We start from the raw sequence: 24,202 nt of genomic DNA, 5'->3' as shown, positions 1-24,202 counted from the left end.
TGCCCCCATAAATCCATATCATCAGAAATATGCCAACAAATAGTTTTCCTGGATAAAAAAGAAGTAATGTGTTTTTGTTACCAAGGAGGAGGATAACCTGTATGTTTTAATTATTTTTGCCTCATTTTGTCCTTTGGCATTATCTCATCCTTGATTTCACCCCAGTAGTGCTTGCTTTGAGTTGTAGGCAAATTAAATCAACCACTTGGGTCACATGTATCCCAAAGAATGTGGTTTCCCAAGTCTGAGCAATCTATCAAGCCCCTACTCTCCTTTCACTTTGGCATTTGGACAGTCCAGGCAGCTCTGTTAGGCAGATATTTTATTTTATACCTAGTCACAGCAGCTCTAAGAGTTTCAAAATTGCCTGTACGGTGTGTACTTTTCCTGCCCCAAGGGACTGGCATATTTCTTGATGATTGTGCAAATGTTCATAATTATGCCCACAGGTAAATATAGTGCTGTCTTCTTGGGAAAATGAGAACTACAAAGAATGTTTATGTGCAGGTCCAGCCGTTCCAAGTATCTCCTGTCGGTTTAGACACACCTGTGTTACCATCCCCCTTATTGGCTGAGAAAGTTGCCACACCTGATTTGTAAGTTTACCCGTTCTAGTCAACAGGGGGGGCACCTCAACCAGCCAACAGTAGATTTAATCTCTCTAGAAGTAGCAAAGCAGCTCTTATTAGAAAAACCCCTGGTTACCTGAGTTCATTACTAGAAGAAAACTATTTTCTCCTGGAGAACAAAAAAACTTGTCTCAGAGTCGGCACTCCCGTCGGTTAAAACCCAACCCAGAGGATCATGGCAAGCTACGCCCTGCAAATTGCTGGACTGGTGCTTGGTAGTGTTGGCATGGTGGGGACAGTGGCTGTCACTGTCATGCCTCAGTGGAGAGTGTCTGCCTTCATTGAAAGCAACATTGTGGTTTTTGAAAACCTCTGGGAAGGACTGTGGATGAATTGCATGAGGCATGCCAACATCAGGATGCAATGCAAGATCTACGATTCCCTGCTGGCTCTGCCTCCGGACCTACAAGCATCGAGAGGACTGATGTGTGCCGCTTCAGTGCTGTCCTTCCTGGCTTTCATGACAGCCGTCCTTGGCATGAAGTGCACCAGGTGCACTGGGGAGGACGAGAAGGTGAAGGGTCACATCCTGCTGGTGGCTGGAATCCTCTTCGTTATCACAGGCATTATGGTACTCATCCCTGTGAGCTGGGTGGCCAATTCCATCATCAGAGATTTCTACAACCCAGTAGTAAATATTGCACAGAAACGGGAGCTTGGCGATGCCCTCTACATAGGCTGGACCACGGCGCTGGTGCTGATTGCTGGAGGAGCGCTGTTCTGCTGTGTATTTTGTTGCAGTGGGAAGAGCAGTAGCAGCTACAGATACTCGATACCTTCCCATCGCACAACCCAAAAAAGTTATCACATGGAAAAGAAGTCACCGAGCGTGTACTCCAAAAGTCAGTATGTGTAGTTATGAACTCTTTTTTTTTTTTACTTTACCTATAAAGCCATACAAGTGACTAAAATGTTCCCTATGATCTGAAAACCGAACTCAAAGGAACATTGATTTGCCATTCTTAATTGCCTAACATTAATTACAAGAACTGTTTTTATGATTCTATAAGCTATTTCTGCAGAATGAGATAGTACATATACTTTTTTTGATTGTTCTAAGAAGTACAGTAATTTGTTTCTTAAAATGGTGCATGCATCTATTCTTTTTATCAGTCACTTCAAAGGACATTTAAGACTATTATTTTACAACTGGGATTTTACTATGATTGAGCATTATGTATGTAGATGAGTATGACATTTATATCTTGCATAAATAGAGATGGGCTTATATGATTCTATTTAAAATGAAATACTGATCCATTACATTGAGTAAATAGAACTTAACTGTTGCTTTTCAGGGGAATCGGGGATAAGATTGAAGGAGGCTAATATTAATGGTTTAAAAACAGCTTAGAGATTAATGCACTCCATTTATAATGAAAGTTAAAATGAAAGGCTTTAATCAGCAGTGTAAAAGAAACTAAATGGCTTTTTGCTATCCCGTTTATCAGCCTGGGAGTTAGAAATCCTAAATTTCTTTATCCTCTTTCCCCAGAGGCCTTCCTTCTCTTGTATATTAAATTAACATCTTTTAAGAGGCAGATATTTTGTAAAGGGGTTTTGCATATAAACTACTTTTCCCAGGCTTCAGGTCTGTATTAAGAAGAAAGCTAAAACCACAGACTAGGAAACATTGAGGACGTCAGGAAAGTGGTTTTCTTTTTTTCCTCTTAAGTTTTTATAGTTGGAGCTGAAGGATGCCTTTCAACAGAGAATTATCTATCTATGTAAATATTTAATAATGCTTTGAGTACAGACTTGGGTCTTTTATCAATATAAGAAACAAAAGGACAAAAAAGTCTTAGATTTTATGTGCTTGAAAAAAATTGTTCTCCTTTATGAACTTCATCTGCTCCTGTATGGATGTGTGGATACCTAAATCAAAACTGTCATTTCTATTCTGTCTAATGATGAATTTCCTACTTATTGTTCCATTCTTGGGGGGAATACTATATCTTCATATTTCTCCTCAAAAGTGATGCAACTGAAAGTTCAATGTCAAAGTTTATATGTAAATTTATCTAGCATAACTATATATTCTATTTGTTTTATGTCATTTGTATTAATAAATTGTGCCTTTTATATTAATTTAATATTTTTAATTATTCTCCAATTGTTTTATGTTTTATTCATCTGTAATCTGTAAAGTCTGTAAAAACCTAATATTTTCAGTTTTCCAATTTGAAAATATCAAGGGAACATTTTAAAAATAAAAATAGATTCAACATTAACTTTTGAGACTATAAAATACTATATGTCTCATAACAGTGGTATACCTTATAATTAGTGGATTCATCCACTAATATTTGATGTAGATAATACGTTTATAATTGATTAAGATAGTATTGAAGATTCCAACAAATCTAGTGTATGATAAGTATTATGTATGTAATAGCCATCTCTTTAAAAACTTTCAATAGCTGAATACGTTTCTACCTATTAGAAATAATGTTAATTATTAATGGTAGCTAATGTTTTGGGAACACATATTATGTGCCAAGCACTCTAGTGCTTTATATTAATTATATCATTAATTTTTCAAAGCCATCCCTTGAAATTGATAATGTGATTAGCTCAATTCACAGATGAAAATACCTTGGAAGAGTTCATTGATTATCCAATAGATTCAGGTGAAAAAATAAGGAATCTCTGACTTTATAGTTCATGGTCTTTCCTTTCAGGGTAGATTTTCTTCAGTAATGCCTAGTTTATTAACTGACTTTTGTACGTGGAAATGACATGTTTAACTTCTGTTAGTATGAGAACATTTCAGTTGCTTTTTCTAATATTGGTGATTTTTCAATAGCTAAGTTCTAATTCATCTTAGACTTTTCTGCCCTCTTAGGTGAAAACATTTTTAAGAACAGAAATAAAACCAAACTAACTAAAATCCTTGGAAAAGAAACCTAGAGGCACAGTTTTCTAAATTCCATTCTTTAATCAACCATTTTTTTTAACCTAGAAAACTCCCCTGAATGTCCCAAACTCAGTTTATCATTTCCTTTAAAATAGAATTACAAATCTGCTAGATCCACTTATTGAACCACTTTGCATCTCTAAAATCCTTCTCCCACTTTCCACACATAAATGCCATCGCATCCCTTTCTTACATGGTTGAAAATATCATCTAGGCTGTCACTCCCTGTAGAATCATCTCCCTCCATTTCTCCTCCATACTCCTGTCTCAGCTCTTTCTAAAATACAAGGCTTGTCCCATCATGCCCTACCCATAATCCTTGTTGGGATGCCCCATTAACTGTAAGGTACACCCCAAATTTCTTTGTATATAACAGAGAGGTAGGAAAAATATTTTATAATCTTTAAGACAAATGTTTTCAACCAGTATAACAGGCCCATTACAAAGTTGTCTAGAAACTGAATAACTCACATGACCAAAGGCTTTAATATTCTGAAGAGATGTATGTACTAGGACTTAGCAAATGGCTCAATTCATGGGTGTGGCAAATCGTGTGCAAGAATAAATTTTACAATGTAGCTTTATGGGAAAACAATGTGATGTTTTAGAAAATAATACATGGAGACAGAGGACATGGTTTTAAGCCCTCACTTTACAGGTACTTGGCTTTACAACTTGAGACAAATTATATAATCTAAACTTAATTTCCTCATCTACCTCTTCCCAATAATCAGTTGGGATAAAGGGTGAGACCCATGCATTTTTTTAGTCCTTAAAACTTTATTGAAATGCTGACACCAAAATAAAAACTATGGAATGCTTTACCAATTTGCATGTCACCCTTGCACAGGGGCCATCCTAATCTCTGTCATTTCCATTTTAGTATATGTGCTGGGGAAGCATTTTTGTATTGATAAATTTGAAACATTAAACTTGTTGTGCAAAGGAAAGACAACATGTAGACTGCAAAGAGAGCTAGCCTTTCAAAGACTCAAATGAGAAAAGATTCCATGCCTGCCCCCAGTCAACTGCGTGAATCTAGGAAAACTCCTAAACCTCTCTTAATCTCAATCCTCACTTGTAAAATGAGTAAAGTTATTGTAGAAAAGAAAAATATAAATTATATGAAACCACTGGACTAATGCTAGATTCAATGCTGAAACTCTTCCCTTTTTATAATATGCTTCCTTAAAATTCTTTGGAGTTGGGTGCAGAACACACACATGAATATAATAAGCAAATATATTGAATAGAATACTAAAGCCATGGTTTTTCCTCATCAGGTATTTATTGTGAATCTTATCAAAAGGTTATTTTGTGATTAATTATAAAGCCCTGGAAAAATGGGTTTTGCACTGATTTAAGAGAAAGATCAATATAGTTTTGAAGTTTTACCATTAACATCTAAAACAAATATATATATGTTTTATCTTAACAAGATTTAGATAACTGCTTTTGGATATAAATTAAAAATGCTTTACATTTATTCTTTCAGTCTGTTTTTTAAAAAGCTTTGAGTACTAATATTATTGCACATGAAATTTCCAGTTCATTTGGAAATGTGCTGTTTCACAAGTCTTCACCTCTGAATGAATTTTAACATCGTTGGTCAGCAAGTGAAGCTTTTAGATAGTACTCAATAGGTATCTCACTGATAAGCCAATAATAAGAATAGAACTCAGTATATTGAAGTTTCCTTTAAATAATTGATATTTAAAGAAAAATAAATATGATTTCTCAAGCTGTCAGCTTTTGATTATCATTTTTTCATATGGGATAATCAGTGAATCATGTGCCCATTACATTTTTTAAAACGTATTTTAATATTGCCGAAGCATTCATGCTTCAGGTAAACATATCACCATCTCAGCCAGAAACAATGTATTTTAGTAGTTGGGGACCCAATTCTAGAGTCTTACAGCTGTGTTTGAATCCTGGCTCTGCCAAACACAACTGCAGAATCTTAGGCAAATTATTTAATTTCATTGTGTTTCAGAGTTCTCATCTGTAAAAAGAGGACAATAGTGCAGGACTCCTAAGACTGTTATGAAGATAATTTGAGTTATATATGTAAAGTTCTTAACACTATACAGGTATATAATAAATTATATATCAAAATTGGCTCTTCAATCTACTTTTTCACCCAAAATATAATATCAATCTGTTCTCTCTTTCATCCTCACCACAAGCTGCTCCCACAATGATGCACTTCTGCTGATTCTCTATCCAACATGACATCCTCATGCATTTCAAACTCACTTATAAACTATTTTATGAAAAATATTTGGAATACAAGGATGGATAAGACCTTGAGTTTGGTTTAAAGAATTAAAATCCAACAGCAAGAGACAAATATGAGAAATGTGCCCTTTTTTGATGCTTGTCTTTCTTTACCTCATGGTCTCTATGAATTAGCTATCATGAGCCTTATTTAAATAATGAAAACACTGAGTCTCAAAGAGTTTAAATATGTGTGTGCATTTTTAATAAACATATAGAACACCCTGATTCAAGAGGCTGTGATCTTCCTTCTGCAGTTTTATTGCAGGTCATCCCTATCAGAGTTAATTTTCTCAGCCAAAGTGTCATCTTACCCTCTGGCTTAAAAGGCTTTGCTGTTAGGAACGGCAGGAGGGGTATGTGGGGGCCACCCCTTCCTTAAGGCTCCTCTCACTACTGCAGCATTCTTTCTCCTGAGCCCCAGAACCATCTCTTCATCTGGCTTTGTTACAGTTTTACCTGCCCGTCTCCACCTCCTGCCTTACCTTGAGAAATCATTGAGATAATTCACCGCTTTCAGTTCCTGACATCTATTAGCATTTCCTCAGAATAAAGTTCTATTTTTTAAGACCCCTATTATAGGGCTTCTATTTCAAATTCACAAGCCCTCTCCATTTTCCTGAGAAGTATTTTTGGAGACAGCTGCCTGAGGAGTATACCACAACCCCCTGCTTTCATCTCTGATCCAACTACTAATTCAATTCACAGCAGTAGCTGGGGCCCAGCCAACAGGCAGAGCCTGGAGGTTGTTTTTCTTTTTCTTCTCTGAAAATCTTCTGGCTTTACCACAATCCAGGAGTTCAACCCCAAGTGTAAAGAGAAGCAGAGGCTTTGTAGTGTCCAAGACTGAGGCCAGACCTGAAGTTCCTTGGGCCTACCTGCTTCACAAATGGTCCTGGAAGAGAGGAGGGGAGACACCTGTCCAGCTGTGATGCTTCAGGAGGACATTCTCTGTGCCACAAAAACCACAAGGGACATCTGCCGTGGGTTGGGATCTTCCTATCCCAAGCCTTGGAGGTGCCAATCATGAAAGTGAGGAGCACAGTTTCAGAGGCTAGAAGTTTTGCTTCATCTGGGATTTAGAATTTTCTGGCTGACAGCAACACTTGGCTTTTCTGTCATATGGTATTGCACTTGGCTGGTTCTGTTCATTTCCAGCTTTTGACCGCTCCCTGTGGCTTCCTTCTCCGTGCCCAATTTCCTTTGCTTATAAGGACGTCAGCCATATTGGATTAAGGCCCACCCTCACTCAGTCTAGGCTCACCTTAACTAGTAGCACCTTCAAAGGCCCTATTTACAAATTGTTCACACCCGTAGGACCAGAGTTTGAGACCCGAACATGCCTTATGTGGGGGACATGATTCAATTCTCAACACCTAGATTTTAAAAAGTCCTCAAAACTGCAACTGGGCTCTTTGAAGTCCAGGGAAAGGTAAAGGAAGGTTTTAGTAAAATTATTACACTCTAAGTGCAAAAAGAAAGTATTCAAGCTTCCACCAAACACACACACACATGCACACACATGCACACACATGCACAAAAAATCTTAATAAAATCATAGCGCCATCAAATATTTCAACCACAACCTTAGAATCTGAAGTTGGTGGATTGACTTCCAAAGACTAATAAGAGAGAGAATAGTCCCTAACCCAAGAAATCTATTCCTAACAAGGTTGACTTCACTGGTGAGTGGGAAAGGCATTTTGTATATAGTCCAGGCTTTAGTAACTATGTATCTCACTATACTTTATCTGAAGAAAATACCAAGGAAATGAATAACTAAAGAGATTGTAAGGAAGGGGAAGACCAAAAAGAAGGGTGCCAACATACCAATAAGAGCCGTGACTCTTAGATATGGATAAGGAAATAGAGTAAAGACAAATGCTAAATAAGCCCCTTCAGTCTTACAACACACGGTTTCCTCCAAGACAGAAGCCATTTCTTTGAAATGTAGGCATCGTAGAAGATAGCACTCCCTATTCCCCCAGTTACCAGGGGAAAGGAGCATAACTTCAGGTGGCAGTTGACTCCAAATTGCAAAGCTACCTCCAGTCAAGAAACAAGATATAAATTCAGAACGTGTGTGTGAGGGGTTGTATTCACTTTGCTACACAAAAAGTGAACATTCTGTTTGTCTTTGCCATTTTTTAGCAGATTTCTTGTGATGCATCACATACTGGATTAATATTTAATCAGTAATTAAAGTGATTTTTTTTTCTCTTCTACTTTTGTAGAGAGATTTTCTGGGTTAGGAGAAAATTTAGTTTTAATACTATTTCCTCAAAAATTGGATGAGAGTTGGGAGGAAGATTAGCAGGATTTTTCCTGAATTGGGCAGACATTCATATTCTTGTTTTTGAAAGTAGAGCTCTGAGTGGGTATCTCTTCACAAGTATATAGAAATCCTCTTTGAAGAGGAACTAAAATTTATTGGCTATGAAATCACAGAAATGCTTTAGAATCAACCTGCCCTCCAGTCCAGTTTTAAAGGCGAGACACCCTCTGAAGAGAATGTAGGTCACTCTCATAGCTTGACTTGATCCAACACTAAATCTTGAGACAATGCTTTTTACTTTTATCAAGTAAGACTGAAGAAAAAAAGAAACAACATTTAGTATAGGATCTTGTTCTGGCTATTTATTGCTGTGCAACAAACAATTCAAAAACTTGGTTACTTAAAACAACAGCCACTTTACACTCACTATTTTGTGGATTAGGATTTCAGGCAGGGCTCAGCTGACCCATGACATCAACTTTAAACAACAGCAAGGGGTCTAAAAGGTCAAGGACAAGACCTTCTCTCACTCCCTGGTGCCTGGGCAATGATGTCTGGAAGGCCGAGTTTAGATGGGTCACTCACTCTCTTTCCTTATGGTCTTAACCTTGACTTTCCAGCAAGGCTATCAGTGTCAAATAAAGAGAACTCTGGAATTAGGGAGAGGCTAAACTATTCAAAAAGACTATTAGAATAGGAAGAATGTTCTTATCTTAGAAACATGCCATCATCTCAAAATCAAACAGTAAAAAAATTTTCTTTGACAGGGGTTAGAAGGTTTTGTAGGAACTTTGTAGGGTAGGAATAAGGAGGTGGCAAATCAAGGCATATCAATAGAAACTATTTTTCTCTGTGGTCAGCCAATTTTCAAAATAGCTGTTAAGGGCTAAGGAGAGAGGCAGTGTTCTGTACCTTAGTACTTATTTAAATCTAGGGACAAGCCAAAGTTTGGAGGCATGTGGGCAGAAGAAAAGCTTGACTAAAATTTGCTCAAGCCAAAGGAGGGCAAGAAATAAGCAATTATGAAAACTTGTTTATCATATCTCTAGCATGGTGGCTGAGGCTCTAGGGAACCAAGAAAATAAATACCAATCCTTTTAGCAGGAGTAATGCTGCTTCCACCACATGCCATTCATCAAAGCAGCCCAGATTCAAGGAGAGAGGAAGTAAACACTACTTCTTGAGGGGGAGGCTGGTGAAGCCTCTGGAGCCATCTTTAATCCATTCCATATGCAAAGTCAGGTTTTAAGAACTTAAAGGAAAATTTTTCTCTCAAATAGACTTTATGAAACAAGCATTTTAAAAGATGGTGATTTTTGTTTTAAATGAGATAAAGGAAGACCTATGTTTTCTACTAAACAAAAGCAGGCCATGATGAGAAAAAATGTTCCACATGAGAGAAATGTTCCATAGTGTAGAAATTTATTCTTAGACTCAATCAGAGATTTTTATGAAGTCTTTGTAAATGCATGTCCATCTGATTGCTATTTATGATGATGAAAATTTGGAAACAATCTAAGTGCTCCACAGAAAAAGGTTAAATAAATGGCTGCATGTCCATTCAGCTGCATATTTTCCTGCTATTGAGGAATCCTTAATGACATAAATAGTATTCTTGATAAAAGTTTATGAAAATAGAACTAGAACATTTTTTAAAATTACATAAAATCCATGATTTAATTTTCTCTCTCACACATACCACGCACACACATGAAAGGAAACACATAAGTGTTTATTGTTTCTTTTAAATCATTTTCCATACTTTTGAGCTTTATAATGAAAAGATATATTTTTATAAGTGAGAAAAATAAAAACACTTATATAAATGAGTATATTTTAGGAAAAGAATTGTATAAAAAACTGGAGATAATTATTTAACTTGACAGAAAATCAAAACAGGGCTGTAAGGGAAAAGGATGAGAAAACATTATTAAATTCTGAGGAAAATAATAAAACTATGGGGAAAGGGTGATAAGAAATAGCAATGATGGTGATAAATGACAGGTAAGAAAGAAAAAAAAATGGGAAGACTCAAAATTCATTTTCCAGGTCTAGTAAAATAAAACGTGTGAGTGAATGACAGCTGATTTAATGTATGTCAAGAAAAATTAATGATCTTAAGTGAAGGCTAAGAGCTAACTTAGCAAAAATTCCATCTTATAAATTTATATAAAGAATTTTACAAATATCCAACTGGAAAATGTTACGTTCAACTGAACAAACATAAACTTTATGTTTGAATTCCACCTTTAAAAAGTAAGAGAGTGGAAAAATAATCATTCGTTTCATTTTGTTCATTGACTTTGATTTTTATAATTAACATTTTAAGTCATTTTATTCAACTGAGAAAATCTTTTTATTTACTATGGTAAAAGGTAAATGTAAACTTTTAATTTTCCAAATAGCTAATTTTTAAGCTCCATTTGTTAAATAATCCATTCTCTATTCTTGCCAAAGCATTATTTATCAAGTAATAAATGCATATATACATCTCACTGTCTATTTCTGGGTTATTTATTCTGTTTCATTGATTTCTGGATCTTTTAAAAGTAGATAATAACCAATTGATGTATGAGATGGTGGTTTCATCAAATCTTTGGATATTTGTCTTGGCTATACTTCATTTTCTACTGATTTCCATAATGGAAATACTTTCACAGAGTGCTTGCCCATGTCACTGCAGAATGAGAGCTGAGAAGGGAAAAAAATGCATCAATAATAAGGAACCTGAGATTAAATCTTCTTTTTTTTAATTTGATCAACTGTTTTAGGCATACATTGTTATTACCTTGGTCCAATCTGTTCTTACAAATTTCGAAATCAGTGCTGCTGCATAAAGGCAGTCTTTTGGCTTAGATGCATCTCACAAAATACTGGCAGGCAAGATTAGTTTGCATGCTGGGCATGATGACGATTTTCACATCTCAAGCTAATATTCTTGAAATATTCATTTGACATTTATGTGGTGGGAGGAAAAGAACTCATTTATTTTTGTTCACCTTAATTTTTATACAGAATCAGATTCACTTACAGAACATATGTCCAGGGTGCATGGTAATGTTTGGATATACTCATAGTGGCAACAATTAAAAACCACAGTAGGGGGGGTACTGGGTTCCCGGCCAGTGGTGCTCTGTCGTGGTCCCTAGGGGAGCAGCGACAGTCTCCCAGGTACAGTGGTGGGGACCGGGAGGGAGTGAGGGTTCAACAGTGAGCCCCTGATACTAATGACTATGCTTGTGAGCTGATAAACCCAAAATAATAACAAGGCCTAGAGCAACTTTGTGCCTGGGAATTTCCTTCTGTCAGCCTTCATGTTACTCAAATGTGGCCAGTCTCGAAGCCAAACTCAGCATGTAAATGCAATGCCTTCCCCCCAGCGTGGGACATGACACCCGGGGATGAGCCTCCCTGGCAACGAGGGACCACTATCAACTACCAACTGATGATGCAACTGGAAAATGACCTTATACGGAAGGTTCAATGCGGATCAGCAGAATATCCATGTCTACATAAAATACCATGACTTTAAAATGCTGTTTGACCTAAAGTAAGGGGGAAATGGAAAGGAGAAATGAGTTTATATGGCTACGAGTTTCTAAAAAAGAGTCTGGAGGCTGGCAGAAGGTTTGCCCTCATGCACAACTGAGCAGAGTCAGAGAGACAGATAAAGCAGATACAACCCCCAGATATTGGTTCCTTTGAGGGCTAAAGAGACCCATGGGAGTTATGGTCATGGCTGATGGGGTTAACTACCAGGGCAGATGGCCCCTCTTTGGAAATGGTGTTTATGTGTGATGAATCTGGACTCAGATGGGATCTCCCTTCATAAGACTTTCATGCTAATGTGCTGGAGGTGCAGTTAATGTTGGGGTTTAAGATATATTTAGGGGATTTGAATCTCTGGACTGACAATGTGATAGCCAGATCCTGAGCCTCAACAGACTCCAGCACCTACAATCTGATTTATTGGACTTACCACACTCAGCTAAGATGGAGGTGAAGAAGGACAACCACCACACCATGGAGCCTAGAGTGATTACAACTGAAAATGGGAGGATTGCATCCAGCATCCAGGTGGAATCTGAGCCTCCTCTTGACATAAAGGTGCAATGGACACAACCAATCCAGTGTCCACATAGAAGAGGTGGCATTGGATTGGGAAAAGTGGACATAATGGACAAAGGGTATGGGGAAAGGCAGGAAGAGATGAGAGGTGGAGGCATCTTCGGGACATGGAGCTGCCCTGGATGGTGCTTCAGAGGTAATCACCGGACATTGTAAATCCTCACAGGGCCTACATGATGGAATAGAGGAGAGTATGGGACATGATGTGAACCAATGTATATGAGGTGCAGAGGTGCCCAAAGATGTACTTACCAAATCCAATGGATGTGTCATGATGATGGGAACGAGTGTTGTTGGGGGAGGGGAGAGGGGGGGTGGGGGGGTGGGGTTGAATGGGACCTCACATATATATTTTTAATGTAATATTATTACAAAGTCAATAAAAAAAAAAAATTAAAAAAAAAAAAAAAAAAAAAAAAAAAAAGATTCACTTTCAGAACCTGAGGCAAAGACAATGTTCTTTAAAAGTTTAGCAAAACATTTTCTACTTTTCAGTATTTTCATCTTTCTCTTTGAGATTCTTTAGTTCTTTTCCAACCTAGACCACTTCTTAGGAGGCACATTAATGGGCCTAAAATTTAGATGTTAAAATTATTACCTGTTCCCAGTAAGCAGCACCACTCAAGAAATGTGTTTCAGAATTTCAGCAGAATTTAACTGCACTTGGAATAAAATATGGAGTAGAGATGGCATTACATGCCAGTGAAAAGTGTTCTGTAACCTTCCAATCTAAGATGATAGACCAGGCCTTATAAACATTTACCAGTTTGTTACAATGATATTTGATACCCTGATACATAGACATTCAAGCCATCATCCAGCTATTGTATCATAAATTTAGGCAAATAGAAAGATGGCGCTTGGCCTATTTGGAATCCACGGCCATCACAGAATCTGTTGAAAGCCATGAAACTTCATTTTTAAAAAGGCAATTATCATGCAAACACAGAAACTGACACAGTAAAGTCTATACATAATATCTAAAGTTTCAAAGACTACTCTGATTAGCATGCATGACTCTCCAACAAGGATATATGAATTGCTTGCTTGCATGATGCATTCCTTCAAACACTAATTAATGAGCACCTACTATCTACACCTCTTCTAGATTTTACTTTTAAGAAGGCCTAGATTATCTTGAAAAGAATTTTGCAAGTAAATATATATTTAGACTAATTTCTAATTCTCCTACACATGGTTCTTCTGCCCCTTTTATCTGAACTTATATTTAGCACTAGACCTGTTAAATAGATGTCCCAAAGACTTAAATCTTCTGTCCATTCATATGCCGGTTGAGCCTTGAATCTCAGCAGAGTTGCAGTCAACACTTACATTGGACTTATTCTGGACAACTAACAAAGGGATGATGATGGGCAACATCCATCTCAAAAAACAGAGTATCTACAACTGCAAGTAAGACAGTTCCAGCCATCTGCCCCATGAGATTTAAGCTCCCTCTCAGTTAGAAGCAGAGTAAGCATCACCATCCCAAAATCCTCAAGACTGAAGAATGAACAAACATAAGGGGGGAATGCAATTATGGATTAAAGTAGACTTATTGTTATTCTAGAATGAAAGCACTTGCCACATGGATATAAAGACAGTAGTCACCAGAGCTCCTGAGGGGAGGGAGAGGGAAGAATAGACGTAACATGAGGAATTTTTAGGGCACGGGAATTGTTCTGCATGATATTGCAATGATGGATACAGGCCATTATACGTTTTTTCAAAAACTTTAAAATTGTGCAGTACAAAGTGTAAGCCATAAAGTAAACTATAGACCATGGTTAGTAGCATTATTTCAATATGTGTTAATCAATTGCAACAAATGTACCACACTAATGAAAGATGCTGTTAATGACAGAAAGTGTGGGAAGGGAAAGGGGTGGGGTATATGGGAATCCCCTGTATTTTTGATATAATATTTATGTTATCTAAAGCTTCTTTATAAATAAAGGGGAAAAAGTAGTCCTGGATTACTTTGAAAAGTATTTTACAATTAATATACATTTTATTTAATTAATTTTAAGGGAGATCCTTGCTGTGTTCCTAATACTAAAAAAATCATCAGACTTGAAGCATATGAGAAAAAGACAATGGGTGATGAAGGGAGATTAGATCACTATTACACAGTTCTGGGCACCTAAATACTTGATCTGTCTCATAATTTTGCCTAGGGGCAGACATTCTCTTTAGTGTTGGAACTTTAGTTCCAATTAAGAGCACCACATACATATCCTTAGAAAGTAAGGAATACAGAGAGGGGATGTGGCTCAAGTAATTGGGCACCATCCTCCCACATGGGAGGTCCTGGATTCAGTTCCTGGTGCTTCTAAAAGAAGATGAGCAGACAGATGGGGGAGTCATCCTGGGGGCAGGAATAAAAATAAATAAAAAAATAAAAGGGGGGAGGATAAAAAAAAAGAAAACAATCCATAGATACACACTTGTGGGCACATACTTTATGAAGAAGACAAGAGTCTATACAGATCAAAATAAAGCATACAAAAATGAGAGGCTATGTAGTGGATTAGTTAAGTTATAAAGGCTGCTTAGAAATACAGACCCAGCTGCAAAACCCAGCTTTTGCCCATTATTACAAAAATCTAGGCAAGTTTTTAATCCTCTCAAAGCCTCAATTTGATCTTTTGAAAAATGTAAATAATAACAGAACCTCACAATTCAGCTGTGAAGATTCAATGTAACAACACCTGTACAGCACTTACTCAGCACCAATTATTTTGAATTAAAGGCCTTCTTGAAAGGTTAATGGAGGCTTATCTACCATTTAAAGATTACACAAAAATGTTTAGGTATTTTGGATGAAGATAAGGGAATCTTTGGGGAAAAGCATTTGGGATTCTGAGCTCAGAAGGAAATTAGGTAGCTCAGTGGTGCCCTAAAATCAAGACGGTCATAACACAATTGAGTGGGCCTAGCATTCAGTACTAACTGTTAGAGATGACAACCTCAAAACTTCTCTCCTGCTCCACTCTCTCACTATCAGGAGGCCTTCCTTATTTCCATACTTCATGGTAACACAGAGAGCCAGCTGCAAATCCCTTCTCTTAATCCCTTTATGAGTAGCAAACTGAAGATATGGCAGTGATGTCATCCATGAGGGGGCACACCGGTATACTCTGTGCAGGATAACGGGGTAAATCATATTTTTTAATGAAAATGAAAGGTATATGTCAAAACATGCTAAATGGTTGGGCATAAATCTTTGGAATAATTTGCCATTGTGGTTCATGTGGAATTTAGAATTCACCATAACTTTAATTTTATCCTGTTACTTTGGTTTTCAATGGTGAGCCAAAGGGAACCTAATCAGATATTTCAAATTAGTAAGACCGATATTGCATAGTAGGACTTGTAGTCTGTTCCTGCTTTTAAAGATCTGTAAATATTCAATCATTTTAAAGCTATTTCCAAGTCATTCCCACTGAACCCATTTTGTATCTACACAATACAAATAGAGGAGATAGAGAGAACATCCTAAATCTCAACTCACAAAATTACTCTAAGTAATTTAGTCTCCATTTACTCCTTATGTGTTTATCTTTCCTTTATCTATTCATGAAAATTGGTAATATTGTCTCTACCCACTTTTATTCATTCATTCAGCAAATATTGATTACGCATGGACTATGTGCAAGGCAATGGGAATAAGGAAATTCATAAACTCCAATAATGGCCCCTAACATATTAAACCACCTAATGCCACATCTACCCCCAGGAATCTTACTCTTAGGTAAAGAGAGAGAGAGAGACTTAATAAATAAAAATCTAAACAGGCAAATATAATATGTCAGGTTAAAATAAGTACTGTTGAGAAAAATAAATTGAGGGAATAGAGAATACCTGGAGGGACAGAATCTTTTTAAGTTTGTAGAATGTTTTAGGAAGACTTTGTTGATATGATGCTATTTGATCTCTGGTTCGTTGGACTTACCCAGGTCAGCTAACAGGGAGCTGAAGATGGTCAACTGCCACACCAGGGATCCAAGAATGCCTACAACTGCAAGCAGGAGAATTGCATCCACCATCCATATGGAATCTAAGCCCCCTCTTGATATAGAGGTGGAGTGGACATCACCATCCCAGGGTGCACAGGATGGAGAAATAAAATATGGATTAGAGTGGACTTACTGGTATTCTACTCTAAAACTATTGTGACTAGTAATGGAAGAAAGTGTAGCATTGATGTGGAGAAAGTGGTCATGGTAGTTGCTGAGGGCAGGGAGAGGGAAGAAGAGGTGTGATGTGGGGGCATTTTGGGGACTTGGCGTTGTCCTAAATGATATTGCAGGGTCAGATGCTGGACTTTATATATCCTGCCATAACCCACTAAATGTACTGAGGGAGAGTGTGAACTACAGGGTAAACTCTTATCCATGTGGTGCAGCAGTGCTCCAAAATGTGTTCACCAAGTGCGATGAATGTGCCACAATGATGAAGGAGGTTGTTGATGTAGGAGGAGTGGGGTGGGGTGGGGGGTATACAGGAACTCTTATATTTTTTAATGTAATATTTTTTGTGATGTATGTATCTTCAAAAAATACAATTTACAAAAATGATGGAGTGGGCAATAGGGAGTGGGTTATATGGGAACCTCACGTTTTTTTAATGTGAAATTTTGTGTGATCTATTGACTTTAAAAAAAAAAGATAATTAAAAACTAAAGAAAAAGATGTTATTTGACAAAGATCTAAAGGAAGTTAGGGCTAAGCCATTTGAATATCTGAGAAAAAGCATCCCCATGAAGAGGGCACAGTGAGTGAAGAGGTTCTGAGGGGAAATACTGCTTGAGCATGTTTGCATGTTTGCATGACCATCCAAAATTTCAGTGTAGTTTTGGTAGTACATACAAGGAAAGAATGCAAAGATAAGGGGGCAGAGAGGCAGCAAGCAACATTAAGACTTTGACTCTTACTTTGAATAAGATAAGATGCCATTGTAGGGTTGTAAACAGAGAATGACAGGATTTGACCTAAATATGAGAAGCTCTTCCTGACTTCTGTGCTGAGTCTAGACTGCAGAGGAACAAGGACAGAATCTTGGAGACCAGAGAGCTGTGATGCAGATAAAAGGTGATGATGATGGTTTGGATCAAGGTGACAGTGGTGGGGTGAGTTTGAATAGGAATACGTTTTAAGGCATATGTGTAGATAAACAGGATCTGAAAGGTGAAATAAAAAATGACACAAGGTTTTTAAATGAGCAAACTCAAAAGGGGGGAGTTGCCACTCAGAAGAGAATAAGCAGTTTTGGGTGGTTGTGTGTAGCAATTGGGAATTTGATTCTGGTCATATGAAATTGGAGGTGCCTGAAACGTTTCCAAGGGACATTGCAGTTGACATATGTAGATACTTCTGAATTTCAAGAGAGAGGCCAGGCTGGGGATAAAAAATTGGGATTTATCAGTATATGTATAGGGTTGACACCATTCATAGAGTGGTCCTAGAATCTCAGATGTTTAGACATTGGGAAAATTAGGAAGAACCCATAATGAAGAATGAAAGAGTAGAAATCACTGATGACTGGAAAACAGTTTTATTGGGTTTCTCAAGAATGAAGTCTTCTGGGGAAATAAATGAAGAGCTAAAAAAGGAAGAATAATTGATTGTTTCATCAATATTTATTTTTAAATGGAACTGGAAATTAATTGGAGGGGCTGATGGGGTAAAAGAAATATATATATATTTGTTAAAGTTTGGGTGTATTGTAATAAATTTGAATGCTGTTAAGAATGATCCAATTGAGAGGGGGGAAAATGATAATGCAAGAGAAAGAATGGCAATAGCTGAAGTTATGTCTTACATCTTTGAGATATGGCATAGGACCTGGCTCACGGGGAAGCAGGATAAGTGGAGCGCCGTTCATAGAGGGCACAGATACGCAGTGGCACTCGGGTCATACATTCAGGGATGGAAAACTTCTAATTTCTTCAATTTTTCCAGTAGAGTAAAAATCAGTACCATCAGCCTGAATCTGGGGAAGGAGAAGGCAGTGTCAAAGAGAACATATGCCATAGTCCTTCAGGAAAGTGGACAAAGAATGAACCAGGAAAGAAGGGACTAGGGAAGTGCTTTATGACTACATGATCAAATGTAGGTTAGTGGCCATGAATTGTCTGCATTGTTTTTTATTTGTTTGGTTTGTTGTATGTTTTTGTTTTGCTTTGCTCTGCTTTGCTTTTAATTCAGTCATATTTACCTGAGTAAATTTAGTACAAAATCTATTGAGGAGTGGATTTAATGAAGACTAGGGTTCTGCCAGAGGAATAAAACAGAGAGAATTCGGTTTGACATTAAGGATATGTGCAAGAGACTCTAGGCTGCTTTAGGAAGTAAGTGAAGACATGATCTAGTTAGTTACATTAAAAATGTGATGAATCAATTAATGGTAGACTTTGGTGGGGACAATGAGATATTGAAGACAGAGTAGCAGAGGCAGTGGCAATCAGAGAGTGGGACACTTGAGAATGATACAGAGAGGGGTTTTAGTTATTGAGAAGGAAAATTCTAGATAGTAGATCTCGGGCAATGCATATTAGCCTAGCCTGGGAAGTTTAAATCTAAACTGAACTAAACAGGCATTTTGGGGATGGAACTCAGAAACTGATATTTCTTTACATTTCCCCATGTGATTCTAATGTGCAGCCAAGAATTGAGAAACATGCTACTGGGTGGCTGAGATGGAACAGAGACATGATCGTTGGAGGAGATGATGTCAGGAAACTGAGAGGCCAGGGCATTAGAAAAGGTATCACAGTGTATATTGAAATCACTTGTGTTTAAAATTAAGTCAAAAATTAATGATGGAAAAAGTGACAGAAAGACAAATGCTAATATTGTCAAAGACTGAGGGAAAGTGATCCAACCATCTTTAAATGCCTATAACTAGCAGAGCTGGGTAGTATCCAACAGCCTGAACTTCAAATTATGAAGTTTTAAGGACGAGGGAGATACATTTGTCTAACTTGACCATAATAAGGAATAAAAGGAAAATACTATCTCCTCTTGTGCAGTCAATGTTGGGTAGAAGGGTTTGGGGTTAGAAAGCAGCCTTCCCACACTGCTGGAGTGCTGCAGGCAAAAGGATATTCTCAACGAGTGGGCCAGGTTTCTTATGGAACAGGAGGATGTAGGCAACATGCAGGATGGAAGCTGGGAATAAGTGATTCACTGAGTATGAACAGCATGCCCCAGAAGACACAGGAGATAATAAGTCTATTGTAAAGATGAATGAGATAACATGGGGACTAGAATGTACTTTATCCAAAGAAAAGCAATAAGGAAATTTCAGCTGTTTTATGATATGATTCATAGAAACTCACATAATTATCATATATTATGTTTCAGTTCTTCTTAGCACAAGGACAATTGGATTATTTATTTTTCTAGGAAGTCTTGGGGCAGGGTATTTATTGCCTGGCTGTTGTTAGAGAAGTAAGAAAGAAAGAAAGAAGTTCCTCTCCACCTGTCTTTTGCATTACATATGGAAAATGTTTCTTGAATTCCAATTTGAAATATTTGACATAAATATGAACATAAATTAGAAGGTAAGTACAACACTGGATGTGTTTAAAGATATAAGGCTATACACCAAGATCAAACATAAGACATTCCTGGGCTAAAGTGAAGAATCACTTTCAACCATCAAATACAATGAAACTCTTAGGCATATATTTCTGTGAGACTGATAGTTATGTACCCAGTATCTATTTTTCCTTCTTCTTTACAAAGAGAACTCAAATTTTGTTCAGGGTAGAAATGTGTCTGGTTAAAAATATGCCCTACCCACCACTTTCTTTGGCTTAGGGGTTTTTAGGTGCCCTGTGACTAGTGAGACATAGGTCATACCCTCCTAGGTGGGACTTCAAGATAACTTTTGTTTTTCTGATAGATACAGGATCAAACACCATGCATCTTTGGTGACCCCTTCCTTTGCCTGCATGAATCAGCCATTTTGAGCCTCAGAGGACAAGCGTCATACCTTGGTTGCTATGAACAGGAAGCTAGATAGAGCCTGCCTGTGTCCTTGAAGATTTAATGGAAAAACTGCACCATCTCTGAGCCGCCCAACACTAAACCTTTTTTGTGTAAAGAGAGAATAAGCCTCTTACTTGTTTAAGCAACTTTAGTAGGATATCCATAACATGAATTCAATTATAACAGCTAAGCATTATAATTGCTTTCCAAGTGAGAGTTAAATACCTTACTTTATTCTTCATCATAAGGTAAAATAAACAAAGATGTTTAATCACTAAATTTAATAAATATATTTATACCAGGTTGATGTTCATTCATACAATGGAACACAGCATCATCATAAATCAGATTAGTTGGACAAATATGCAGTGACACAAAAATGCACATGATAGAGTATTAAGTGGGGCAAAAGAAGCAGTTAGGGAAAAAACATGTAGAATGAGTCCTGTTCAGATTTGTTTTCACCTAAATTTTGTCTATTTTTTAAAAGATGTAATTCTGGGCAATAAGATGTGGTTCTGGGTAGAGGGTGAGCCAAGGGGAAGATACAGCTTGAGGACCAAAGCTATGGGAACACCAAAAAGACACTACTAATCTATGAAAGGTCTAGTGTAGGTGGCTGCATCTAAATGAGGGAAAGCAACATGTATTTACTTTCCTGATGCCACTGTGGAAGGTTGCAAATTCTTCAAAATCTCAGTAAGGCAACTTTAAAAATACTTTAAAATTATATATATATATTTTTTCTGTTTTGATGTATTGGTAAATTTTATGTCAAGATATAACACTGTGAAAATATTCATCTTTGAAATTAGGAAGAGAGATCAATTTATTTGTGGATATTATGTATATGTTACTTAAATTTATTAAATAATGTTTTGGGGCTTTCTATTTTGTAATAATTTGGAACTCAGAAGACCTTGAATCACCAATTATTTTTAATGTTTATTTCACTTAATTGCAGCCAAAAAACCTTTCATAATCTGTCTTCTAAATTCACATTTGATATGCTCCAGGTCACACTGTTTTCATGTTTTTAAATGTTCTTTAATTGCTACACATTTAATTAAAGGAAAAAGTAAAGTATAAAATGACACAAAATCCATGGACTATGCATCTGAGCAAGAGCATAAACAATTAGCACTTTTATTCAGAAACACATGTTCAAAGCCAGCAGAGCATGCAGTGTAAAGTGAAACATGGTTCAATGAAGCTGTTTATACACACTCAACTCACAAGTGCATATGGAACCTAAACCTTATTTTATAACCCTTCAATCATTTGGACAAGAGTCATGATTAACAGCAAAAATATCCACAGTGTTTACACATTTCCCCAAACTTTACTGGTTAGTAAATTTACAGCCAGTTAAAAACTGATGATTTTGGCACTTAAAAAAATTATTTATGGCTAGAAGTTTTTGGATGTTCTTTAGAAAATGTTATACTATAGAGATAACAGTTTGATTTGATTTTTGAAGGCTTTTCCTTCAGGTGAATGAAGATTTGACATTGTATTGCCTTAAACTTGGATCACACATATTCTAAGTACAACAAAATGAACAAAAGCCATTTTTACTGCTCAAGGAGTTATATCTAAAATAATAAATAAGGTGAAGCATTTTGCGATCAGTAATTCTCTTAGGCTTTAAGTGTTTTCTTTTAAATTTCAATGCAGTTTTGCCTATTTCTCTAATAATTATAGAAAAAATACAGCTGATTTATGTGGCTGTAGGTTATTTCTTTGGGGCGGGGGAGGCATGCAAAATGCAGGCTTACCTGGGAGAATAATGCTTACCTGTTTCTTTAAAAGGACAGACCTTGAAATGCCTAAAAAATAGTTTCCACTTTCTCTGATAGATGACAAAACTTACCTGGCACTATGGATATGATTTTGTATGGCTAATAAATTTAGGTAAAAACTTTTGGGAACATTATTTTTTATGCCTGAGATATATAATAATGGAGGAACAAATAGCACATTGAATTTTACTAAACCTCTTATACTTTATTTTATATTAGTGTTATTTTCAAAATAAACTCAAACATATTCTTAGTGATCATGTAATGTTTTAAATTTGAGTTCTGTATTGTGGAAGAAACAAAGATGCTTAACACAAGGGAAAAGGATGGGAAGGAAGATAAGACAAATTGACAAATGACCATTATCTAAAGGAACATACTGACATAAGAAAATGGACAAAATGCTTCAAGTTTACTGGAGAGAAAGAAAATAGATAATATTTTTGGATGAGTGGGGGAGAAATGCAAGAAAGTTTTCCTGAATTCGATGGAAATTGAGAATGAGACCTGGAGGATAAGAACTGGTCAATACAGGAATATGAACAGGATTTGGAAAACTTCAGGGAAAGGTGAATAACTGTAGGCCTTTTCAAAGGCATGGAGCTGGAAAAGCACAGGATACAATAATTTTATTGAGCCTAAATAAAGGGAAATAACAGCAAATTAGATCAGAAAACTGGTTTGGATACATAATGTGGATTCAGGACCATGAATGCCAAAAGAAGATACTTCTCCAAGCCACACTAGTAGAGTCAATGGCTTTGGTTTAAAGGAATTAAATGATGAGCTGCCGTATTCAAATATCCAGCAATGGATCAGACCTAGCTTCTTAATTCCATTTCCTCTTGACTTGCATTATCTGCCTCAACAAAATCAAACCACCCTTGGTTCCCTAAAACCTCTCGTGGGGTCACATGTCTGTCCTTTTGTTCACATGGCTCCTCTCCTGGGAATTCACTGATTTAGTCAACAAGCAAAGTCACAAGTCCATTGGTCCTATTGCTTGGGATACAAGCTCCATTAGAGCAGGATTCTTGTTGTTAAGGGAGATGACACAAAGCACAGGGGGATGCCTTGTCTGGTGACTCCCACTGTGCTGTGCAAGGCCACATAAGGAGGGCTTCATTTAAACCTCAGCCTTGCAGAGGCAGAGAAAGCATGTTGGGAGAGGTCACTCATGAGCCTATTTGCTTGGCAAACACATGTTTCTAGGATTGGCCTAAGTTTCATTTCTCTACAAGGATATTACTGTTCCTTGTTTTGCTACTTAGTAGAATTTTCCATGCCATCTTTTGTACCACATGGTTACATCGAAATACTTCTTTCTTATCATTCATAAGTATTATATAGTACATAATCCTTGTAAAATACTAAGAACTCTTGTGTTTTCTACTGCTGTTGTAACAAATTACCACAAATTTAGAAGCTTAAAGCAACCCCAAATCATTCTCTTATATTTCAGAAAGTCAAGTCCTTCTGTCCTACAGGGCTAAAATCAAGGCGTCAGCAGGGCTGCCTTCCTTTTGAGGCTCCAGGGGAGATTCTGCTGCCTTGCCTTTTCCAGCTCCTAGAGGGCACCTGGATGCCTTGGCTTGTGGCCCCTCCCTCCATCTTCCTATCACATCACTCCAACCTCTGCTGCCATTGTCACATCTTCTTTTGCTAACTTTGACCCACTTGCTTCCCTCTTATAAGGACTCTTGTGATTACATTTGGTCCACCAAGGCAACCCAGGATAATTTACCATCTCAGAATCCTTAACTTTAACCACATCTGCAAAGTTCCTTTTGCCATGTAAAGTAACATATTCACAGACTATAAAATTAGGAATTGAACATTTTTGTAGGTTCATTCTTTTCTCTACCGTTCTGTAGGACTGGGACTATGTTTTGTTTACTTTATAAATCACTTTCTGGAAAATTATCAGCCTTTAGCACTGAATATGGCTCCCCGCTCCACCCCCTGGTAACTCCAATTAAACTTTTGTCAGATTTTTACTCTCTATCCTTCATAATATTCAAACTTTCTTTCATATTCTTCAATCTGTCTTTCTTTGGTCAATGTGAATACTTCTTCAAAAATATCTTCAAGTGTACTAATTCCTTTGAATTTCTGTAAAACCCATTTTCCAAATGTTTGATATTAATTTATCTTCAAGTTCTATTTGATTTTGT

At 36.9% G+C, this 24,202-nt stretch overlaps 1 protein-coding gene and 1 pseudogene across 4 annotated transcripts in view; one reads left to right on the top strand and one right to left on the bottom strand.

Annotated features, from left to right (window-relative positions):
• Positions 1-603: 603 nt before the first annotated feature.
• Positions 604-24,202, top strand: part of CLDN8 (claudin 8) — a 105,690-nt gene continuing 82,091 nt past the window's right edge. For 2 of the 4 annotated variants that reach the window (XM_058296147.2, XM_071214917.1), the window contains exon 1: positions 606-1,471. In XM_058296147.2, the coding sequence (XP_058152130.1) occupies positions 805-1,471 (667 nt within the window). In that variant the 5' untranslated portion in view covers positions 606-804. Of the gene's footprint in view, positions 1,472-16,188; positions 16,435-24,202 lie in introns of those variants that run through there. The other 2 variants (XM_071214918.1, XM_071214916.1) reach the window with 2 other exon arrangements.
• Positions 4,352-4,449, bottom strand: LOC111766619 (U6 spliceosomal RNA; annotated as a pseudogene).

This window comes from Dasypus novemcinctus, chromosome 4 (assembly GCF_030445035.2).
Source record: "Dasypus novemcinctus isolate mDasNov1 chromosome 4, mDasNov1.1.hap2, whole genome shotgun sequence".
NCBI lineage: Eukaryota > Metazoa > Chordata > Mammalia > Cingulata > Dasypodidae > Dasypus > Dasypus novemcinctus.
This window is presented reverse-complemented; position numbering and strand designations above follow the sequence as displayed.